Source organism: Bombina bombina, unplaced genomic scaffold (assembly GCF_027579735.1).
Source record: "Bombina bombina isolate aBomBom1 unplaced genomic scaffold, aBomBom1.pri scaffold_553, whole genome shotgun sequence".
NCBI lineage: Eukaryota > Metazoa > Chordata > Amphibia > Anura > Bombinatoridae > Bombina > Bombina bombina.
In genome coordinates, this window is record NW_026511210.1 from 275708 (window position 1) to 285716 (window position 10009).

Sequence of the window (10009 nt, forward strand, 5' to 3'; positions counted from 1 at the left end):
AAAGTAAATTGTAAAGTTATTTGAAATTGCATGCCCTGTCTGAATCATGAAAGTTTAATTTTGACTTGACTGTCCCTTTAAGTATATTCTTGCAATGTTTTTTTCCAAGTGTAACTTCCACTCATCCTCTCAAAGCAGTAATAGTTTCCTTACCAGCATTGAATGTATTATTACTACAACATATGTTACTGAGGTAAACAAACACAATGCAAATCATATTACAAATGGTTACTCTTATTTTGGACACTAAGTTGCAGTGTTGTTTGACTTAGGACCAGATACACTGCAGGTCAGGCTGCAAAAGCTTTGAGACATTTATCAAGGTCACAAATTTAAAGTGAGTTTTTGTTTGTCTATAGACGATCACATATTGGGGTATATTTATTATAGACGCGAGCGGACATGATACGAGGTAGTGTATCATGTCCAGACTCCAGTGTTCCCTCTAAGGACAGTTTTGTGTGCAGCCCAGTAGTGAAACAGTTAACAAGCAGAAACCATAGCTTTCCATCTGCATTGTGCAGTGCTTGCTAATTGCAGGGTGTGGTTACCTAATTAACTGTTTCAACTGCTGGGCCGCACACAAAACTGGCCTTAGAGGGAACACTGATCATGTCCGCCGCACATCGATAAATGCAGACAGCATACTCTGTCTGCATTTATCATTCACCAGCAGTTCTTGTGAACTGCTAGTGCAATGCCGCCCCCTGCAGATTTGTGGCCTATCGGCCGCTAGCAGGGGATGTCAACCAACCCGATAGTATTCAATCGGGTTGACTTCTGTCTTTAGACCGCTGCTTCATAACTTCTGTTTCCGGCGAGCTTAATAAATCCATTGAGTTTAAAAGTCTGTATTCCCCTTACATGACAAACAGCTACATGACATTAACAACATATCACATCAAAAAGGAAAACCACATCTGCCTGTAGCATGAAGACTCAGCCAATAAGCAATCAGGCCTTAAAGAGACCTGGAACCCAATATGTTTCTGCAATGATTCAGATAGAGCGGCAATATTAAACAACTTTCTAATTTATTTCTAATACAATTTTTCTTCATTCTCTTGGTATCTTTTGTTGAAAAGCAGGACGTAAGCTTAGGAGCCTGACCATTTACCTAGGTAGGCATCGGCGCACCACCATGACAGGAATAGTGCTGCCATCTAATGCTCCTGCAAATGGATAACATCTCTTGCAAAAACTGCCTGCCGTATAGTGGTCCAGGACACAGAGCAGGAAATGTGATAACAAAAAATACATAAATTGTATGTCTATATAAATTCATAAACCATAGATTTTCAGTTCAATGCCCCTTTTAAAAGGCTTTTAAACCAAGGGGTCTTGGGGGTCTCTATGTCTTTTATGAGGGTAACAATTTGTTTAGTGCATTAATACCAACCCCTCCAATCAGCTCCCTTAAAGGGATAGTAACACACATTTTTTTTTTACATCTCTTCAAAACAACTTACCAAGTACTTTAATATTGCAACTACATGTAATAGCCCATTTTAATCGTTTACCTTTATTTTCCTGACAAAATTATTATTGCTGCCAAACCCCTTCAGGAACCTCATTATGCACAGCAAATTACCGTGTTCTACTTGAGTAGAACAATCATGGCGGCCCGCATGCGCATTTCCTATCGATTATGGCCCACGCATGCACAAATTTGATCTTTCTGTGTGAGCTGGCGCAGCATCATCCCTACGCTGCTGTTCTGTCGAAGTATGCGACAGTGACGTCACCCCAATTCACCAATGACTGGTTGCAAAATCTGACAGAATAGCTATCTGTCATCGGATTTTGCAACCACAATGTGCGCATGGGACAGACGGGTCATAGAATCTGACAGGCAGCCGCTCTTGCTCACCGGTATGTACCACCCTCTCAGCCCCCATTCTTTAGGTATTAGTAGCACAGGCCAGGGAAGGAGTATTTCAGCTGAAATGTGCCTGTTAGAATATTGACAGTTTAAGAGAAGGGGGTCCCTAAGTCACAAAGTGCTGGGCTGTATGCTCTAGAACCGATCACTGTTTAGACTCAGCACTTCCCCTCAATTACAGCTTGTGTCACGCACGGCTAAGGTGGGTACGATGTTGGGGCTTGTAAGGGGCTGGCAGATTGCAGTGAATAGGGGTAATTGGCTCCATCACACCTAATTGGTTTCAGTAAATGAAGATTCTATTTGTAGAAAAATAAAAATGCTGAACAGCAGGTATGCGGTTATTTTTAAATTGTACAGTGCATGCGATCTTTCAAGTGGCATCACATAATGCAGACATCCCAACTCTCCCTGAAGTTCAGGGAGTCTCCCTGATTGTAATAGCGGCTCCCTGATGACAGCAAATGGAATGCAATCTCCCTTAAACTCCAAGCACCATGATCCATTGTGGCCCAAATCTGGAAAAGTGTTTCTTTAAGGAATGTTTTTAGTTGCTGAGATGTTATAGAACCCTCAAAGCCTGCATCAGTAACCAAAACCCCCCCACTGATTCTAATAAAATAAAACACAAATAATACCTTGTTTTCTGCACATAATTAAACTTTGTATTCTAAAATATTTAAGCATTTAACAAGCGTATGTATGATCACTAGAAAATAGGGTTGTGTGTGTGGTTGTGCAATAAAGCTACTTTTTTTAAAGTGACTTTAGTGGGAAGCTACTTGAATGATAAGTCTCTATCTTATTTAGGGTTTCAAGGTGTCCAATATATAACTGGGGGTGGGGCAGTAGCGGGTGAAGCCACCTCCTTGAAATGAGTTTTTGCAGGTTGGGATGTCTGCATAATGAATATTCAAATTAGAGGCATGAAACTGCGGAGCGATTGGAGGATGTGAGAGCCTGAATAATTCTGAATTCCAGCCTTTTTTTGGGGTGGTCGTTAGAGCCATTTATAGAAGATATAAAAATATGAATTATATATAAGAAGAAGCTTCGTTTTTGGGATAAAAGTAAATGCATTTAAAACTTTTAGTATTGAAGTATCTTATAATGTATTTGTTATTCATACAAATTAGAAAAAAATATAACCCTTTAAAGGGATGTTAAACAGTCAGATTCATTATAGTAATAAAAAAGCACTAAGCAATGGCGTATACTTAATAGAAATCAGTGCAATATGTATAAGGGATTAAATGCTTACCGGATCCTTCTTCACAGAGGAGAGGATTTAACATAACTTAATTAAATAACTATGTACATGAGAATGTAGTGCGAAATAACCACAGACAAACTTTTATGGGAAAAATTTTGTGACCGTCACAGGCCATAAAATTTTATTAACCTAACAAACTAGATAGAACTGATAGAACTGAAAATATATATGGCGGCATAGAGATCAGATACCCAGAACAGCAGGAGATCACCGGCCCAACGGGAACAGCAGCAGAGGGTTCTCTGCCCAAAGGAGATGACGCTGAGGGGTTGCAGAGATCACGTGACCATCCCTCAAAAGGGAGGAAGGAGGGTTACCGTCACGTGCACGTGAGGGCCTACCCTCCTCCCCGGAAGTCTGGCCATCACTCACCCCTAGCGACCTTCTCCTGCGCAACCGGACCGAGGATCTCCCGCCGCCAGGGTGAAAGAAGATCTTCCAACTAGATAAGGCATTCCCTGGTTACCCAAGCCGTGTAAACCCGCCATAACAGGGAGAGGAGATCCATATCCTACAGTAATGGCTTATTGGGCCTAGGGTGAGTAGCCATAGCCCTGCCATTAAGGTGCCGTCGAAAATACACATCATTAAAACATTACAAAAGGGGAAGGGAGGGAGGGAAAAAAACTGCTTCAGCCAGGGATCCGGAGAAGAAGAGGAAGTTGCAAGGGAGAACTTGGCTTACTACTGGTAAGGAGGGGGCCTACCCCTAAAATTGCAACCAATGTCTGCACCCAGCACCTTCCCCTCTCTCTTCTAACCCACTCCTCCTACAGCCTTAACCCTTAGACTGCTCCAGGATATACTAAGCCCTACACTGCATAAGGGATTAAATGCTTACCGGATCCCTTCTTCACAGAGGAGAGGATTTAACATAACTTAATTAAATAACTATGTACATGAGAATGTAGTGCGAAAATAAACCACAGACAAACTTTTATGGGAAAAATTTTGTGACCGTCACAGGCCATAAAATTTTATTAACCTAACAAACTAGATAGAACTGATAGAACTGAAAATATATATGGCGGCATAGAGATCAGATACCCAGAACAGCAGGAGATCACCGGCCCAACGGGAACAGCAGCAGAGGGTTCTCTGCCCAAAGGAGATGACGCTGAGGGGTTGCAGAGATCACGTGACCATCCCTCAAAAGGGAGGAAGGAGGGTTACCGTCACGTGCACGTGAGGGCCTACCCTCCTCCCCGGAAGTCTGGCCATCACTCACCCCTAGCGACCTTCTCCTGCGCAACCGGACCGAGGATCTCCCGCCACAAGGAAGCATTTTAATGGTACCCTTGCCGCCAACCCACAACCCGATTTACAGGAGGGGTAACAGAGCTCTCTGAATGTCCCCTATGAATAAATCCAGCCCCACATCAGAAAGGTGAACTTTATCCCTTCTATATAGCTCGGTTCTATCAGCCGAAATGGCTTCGTGCCGTACCACGAAGCCACCTGAAACCCAGCGTGACGGTTTTCCGCTACAGACGCATTGATCTTCTTCCTAACCGGTATGCCGCCGTATGGGCCGACATATGCCTCCAGTGGAGACGGGGTATTTATGGGACCACCCTTATCATGACCCCCGGGATGCGTACTCTTAGCCACCCAATGTCTGCCTGCATAACCTTAATCAACTGTAAAACTGGTATGGCCCCCCCACACTCGTTTACCCCCCTAGGTGAAGAATAATAATGTTGAGGCTTCCCCCAGCGTTACCAGGGCCTCGGATATGGTTCCTGCTAATTGGGGCCAGCACATCCCCCTTTCACCCAACCACCTAACGGATGCCCTTGTTGGTAGGGAGACCTAGGGATTGGCCAAATGGGAGGGACCGCACAGCGTAGGGAGGCCCCAGTGGACAAAGGAGTGGCCCACAATCCAGATTCGCTTCACCCCGGGGTTAGTGCCCTGTGGAGAACAAACATTTTAGTATCCTGAATTAACATCTAAACATTTAAACAATTGGACGGACATAGGTTTCTGAAACCAATTGGACCCGCCCAACGCCCAATACGTTTTTATGTCCTCGCACTGAGGAGCCCCGCTTGCCGCAGCGTTAGTCCGCGGACCTCCTATGCGAAAAGAGTGCGGGGCCAATTCTGCTAGCGTCAGCCCCCCGCCTGGGACTGCCGCCCAATTTTAGGACCCCTACCGAACTCTGAATTTTGAAAGGGATCTGCCGTCCGCATGGACCAGGAATTGCCCCGGGCCAGGGCGGCCCTTTGAGCCAGGTAAAGATTAACGCAGTTAACCGGGCAGCATGCGCTGTTCAACCTGAGGGTGAACGGGGATCCAGGTTCCCTTACCCTCCTGATTGTCTTTGATCGCAGGCAGAAAAAGAAGTAAGGAATCAGGGGCATCTCAAACATGTTGCAATTGTATACCCTGCCCCAGACGCCTGCTTGGAGGGTGCTACTACTCCTCACTAACTCTAGAGCGGCGGCACAAAGGCCAGAATTAAACGCAGTTTTGAAGAGTAGGGGGGCTTCAAAATCTGATCTACAGACCACGTCGAGCGCCAAGAGCAAACGCTCCAGGCGGTCGCGGGTGATGGGTTCGCGCGTGTCTATTTTCCGCTGCTGCGATCTGCCCCAACCCTTGATCACCTGCCTAATAAAAAAGGAATTGGTTGGGTCAGGAATGGCTAATGCCCTATAGAAAAATGAGAGGGCGGCCAATTTGGACTGTATTGCCCCCTGACGGGCCCCAGAGGCATGCAAACTCACCAGCCAATCATGTAAGTTGTCCCTAGACCCCTGAGCAGCGTCGGCTCCCCTGGACGCACAGAAATCGTCCCATTCAGACCACATGCGGGCATAGGCGTGCCAAGTGGATGGTGCTAAGGAGGAGCGGACCAACGGCAGTAAGGCTATCCAGGAAGGACGAGCTGCCAAAGGAAATCAGGACAGCGTAAGCCCACGGCTGCAGCTGTGGGGGCTAACTTGCGAAATGTCGCCCATTCGAATCGTGACAGGGCGTCAGCTACAACATTGTCGACGCCCGGGACATGACGGGCCTGGAACTGGATGTTAAGGTCCAGACAGCGCAACACCAGGTGGCGCAGCAAGGTAATGACCTTTGCTGAGGTGGCTGACAAGTTATTGATCGCAAAGACCACACTGATGTTGTCTGTCCAGAACACAACAGTCCTGTTCGACAACTTCCCACCCCACAGCTCGACCGCCAAGACCACGGGGAATAGCTCCAGGAGAGTCAGGTTTCGAGTAAGGCCCGCCGGGGCCCAGGACTCCGGCCAGGGCTCCGCGCTCCACTCTCCCTGGAAATAGGCCCCGTAACCGTGCGATCCAGCTGCGTCAGTGAAAAGGTGCAGTAACTGGCTAGACATGGGAGGGGTACGCCAGACCCGAATCCCGTTAAATCGCGTGAGAAACTGTTCCCAGACTACCAGGTCAGCCAGCAATTCACTCCCTAGGGTTATCTTTGATTTCGGGTTTGACCTACCACTAAGCTGTCTTTCCAGTCTACGGTTAAAAACCCGACCCATGGGGATAACTCTGCAAGCGAAATTAAGCAAACCTAACAGGGATTGTAACTGTTTCAGGGAAATAACTGCATTAGAGACTGCCGCTCTGACCGCCTCAAGCATGCCCTGAACTTTATCAGGTGGCAACCTACAGAGCCGAGCCTGGGTGTCGATTTCGATTCCCAGGAAAACTAAACAGGACGCGGGGCCTTGCGTTTTGTCCTCTGCTAGGGGCACCCGAAATGTCTCATGACGCTGCGCATGATGTTCATTGTGGATAAACAATCATCGGAGCCTGCTCTCCCTACAATGAGAAAATCGTCCAGGTAGTGTGCTATGGGATCGCTGCCCACTTCTGAAGCTACGACCCAATGAAGGAAACTACTGAACGCCTCAAACAAGGCGCATGACAAAGAGCAGCCCATGGGCAGGCAGCGATCCACGTAGTACACACCTGCAAACTTACAACCCATTAGATGGAAAACTGAGGGGTGGAGTGGAAGAAGCCTAAATGCCGACTCAATGTCTAGTTTCGCCAATAGGGCACCATGACCCGCCCTCCTGACCAGGTCTAGTGCGCTATCAAAGGATTGATAGCGCACCGAGCTGAGTTGGGGGTCAATGGCATCATTGACTGAGCTACCCTTTGGGTACGACAGGTGCTGAATGAGGCGAAACTTCCCTGGCTCTTTCTTGGGAACCACCCCCAACGGGGAAATGACCAAATCAGGTAAAGGTGGGGCAGCAAAGGGGCCCGCCATTCGCCCTAAAGTCACTTCTTTATTAATTTTATCCCTCACCACTTGGGGGTGTTGGTATGCTGAAATAAGGTTCCTATTAAATCTCTTACCCTTGATTTGCCTAAATGTGGGGATATGAAAACCAAATGAAAAACCCTCCCATAACATACGTGCCGCCGCCTGGTCTGGGTAAGCCCACAACCATGGTGCCATGGCATGTACATTAATTGGCGTTTCCGCCTTTCTGGCCCAAGTTTGCTGAAGGGGGCTTATTGGTCTGGTCCCTTCGCTTGATGCAGTCACTGCCAGGGTGTGGACCAGAGCAGTACCTGCAGACATGTCTGAAGGTGCATGCGCTACCTTTTCGCATTTTTTGTCCTGGAAGGGCCAGCAGGTTCCCCCCGTTTCCTGCTTCTGGTATTGCGAAAGGACTGCTGCGCTGATTGCTGAGTTGAAGTTGCAGCAGCGGGTGCACCCCCTTTTGGGTCCATTCGCTGCCACAACTGGTTGTCAGTAGAGTCAAAAGTCAGGGAAGGATTTCCTGCCATTTTCCTCCTGAACTCAGCATCATATTCCCTCCACACACCTTCACTGTGATTACGCTGAATCCAGTGAATAGTGTCCGTGTATTTTAGGATAGGCAAACTCTGGGAGGGGTACTTTTCGATATAACAGGAGGAAAAAACCCTGAAGCACTGGAGCCACTCATCAAAAGTGTCTGGGCGTTTAAATTTTTTAGGCCCTGTTCCCTCATCGCTCCTCTCTCTCTGCCTATACGCCTCCACCGAAAGGTCAAAGATATTAACATATTTTCCACGGTGGATTCTACTGACCACCTTTTTGCGCAGGTGTCTATGCAATGAGTATATTTTTCCTGGGCTTGCGTCCCGTAAAGGGCTGCTCGCCTTTCGGAGATGGCCCTGGTAGGGAGAGGTTCAGCTGGCACCTCTGTAGATGGGGTTTGCGGGGCGTTGTTACTGGCGCTGTCCTGCTTAGTATCTGGCTTGACCCCCCTCTTTAAAATTTTCTTAATCATTCTAAACATTTTCTTCTGACCTGCCCCTTGTAAACCCAAGGAAGAGTCAGTCTCAGACCCTGAGTCAGAAGAGGATGAGTCAGAGGAAGAATGGTCATTGTGTGTAAATAAAGCATTCTCACCGTGACTAATGGCAGGAGGTCCCTGACCCATGCTGGAAACGGGCTGGCCTGCTGGCTGGTTTTGGAGGGCGAGTCCTGAAGACCCTTGCTGTGCAGTGGAAGTGGTGGCTGCTGCTCCTGCTGTAATGCTGCTTGGAACTTCTGCATCCGCCCCACTCATGACTGTGGCAGTGTTGGTCCGTGTTTTTGCTGCACTTTGTGATCCAATTGCCCCCTGCAAAAGAGAAAGAATTTGGCGAGCACTTTGCCCAATGGATGTGTCTGGATTATCAGTAGCAAGGGGTGGATGAGCTATATGAAGTGGTGTATGAAATCCCTGACTCACTGACTGTCCATTCGCAGATGTCTGAGCATTCACACCCTGCTGGTCTACAATAGGGTTATGGCATGCCTGGCTTATTGATTGTGCATGGTTTAATGAGTGTGCATGAGCGCCCTGCGTGGCTGCAATGGGGGAGTGGATACCCTGATCAAGGGGTTGTACTCCTTGTATGCCTAACATAATGGGATGTTGTAGCTGGCTTAAAGATTGCCCATTCGCATTATGTATGCCAACCAGGGGTGTATTATATCCCTGAGGAGCTGCTTGTACGTTCACACCATTCAAAGCCGCATTCACACCAATGGGGGATGGTAAATGATGAGACGGTAAATGATGCTCAATGTTTTGATTAACATGCATACTTTGCACATTGCCTTGATTCACATGCAGGCTATTATTAGACACAATATCATGCGGCTGAGCGGCCGCTTGCACTAAACCACTATCAGCCCTGTGTGGGTTTAATAACATCGGGAGCGGCCTGCTGAACGGCATTTGCGTTATGTCCCATTTGTATAAACTGTAATGGCCTCATTGCCCTGGAAGGGTTAACTCTGCGTGTCCCCCTACCCCTATCACTGGCTATCTGCCTGGTACTACCTCTTATGATGGAGCGACCCCTTTGATGCCCTGAGGATTAACGTTCAAATTTGCCGTTCGCTTGCGCAGTTTGCTTGCGCTGTTAATGCCCCTCTGACCCCCCACTGATAACCCGCCAACGGCCAAGGACGGCTCTCGGTGCTCACCTGCGAGTGGCGTTGCCCCGGGAGCCGATGTCCTTGTGACCGCGCGGGAATCTGCCAAGCCGGAAGTGCCGATGTCCGCTTCCGGTGACGTCACTAACATGGCGTTGACACCGGAAGTCGGACCCGGACCACGCGGCTGGCGAAGGAGATCGCTAGGCCCCGGGGGGAGCAGCATAGGCCCTGGGATGGCATGGGCCTCGGGTATGGTGCGACCAGGGGCAAGTCCGGGTGTTGAGGGCTGAGGGGCCGTTACAGGGGCCATGTTCCGGCCGGGCTGGGGACCGCGTGTTGCCACGTGTGGTGCCTCAATGAGAGGTGTGAAAGGGCGATGCCTGCTGGGGGTAGTTAAAGCAGGATCCGGATCCTGACTAGAAGGATCAGGAGGGAAAACAGCTGGT

At 48.2% G+C, this 10009-nt stretch overlaps 1 protein-coding gene across 1 annotated transcript in view; it reads right to left on the bottom strand.

Moving 5' to 3' along the window:
* Positions 1-9319, bottom strand: part of LOC128643649 (uncharacterized) — a 71200-nt gene extending 61881 nt beyond the window's left edge. The window contains exons 1-2 of the mRNA XM_053696475.1: positions 8544-9319; positions 5592-6048 (exon numbers count right to left, since the gene is read on the bottom strand). Of these exons, the coding sequence (XP_053552450.1) occupies positions 5592-6048; positions 8544-9225 (1139 nt within the window). The 5' untranslated portion in view covers positions 9226-9319. The remainder of the gene's footprint in view (positions 1-5591; positions 6049-8543) is intronic.
* Positions 9320-10009: the final 690 nt, after the last annotated feature.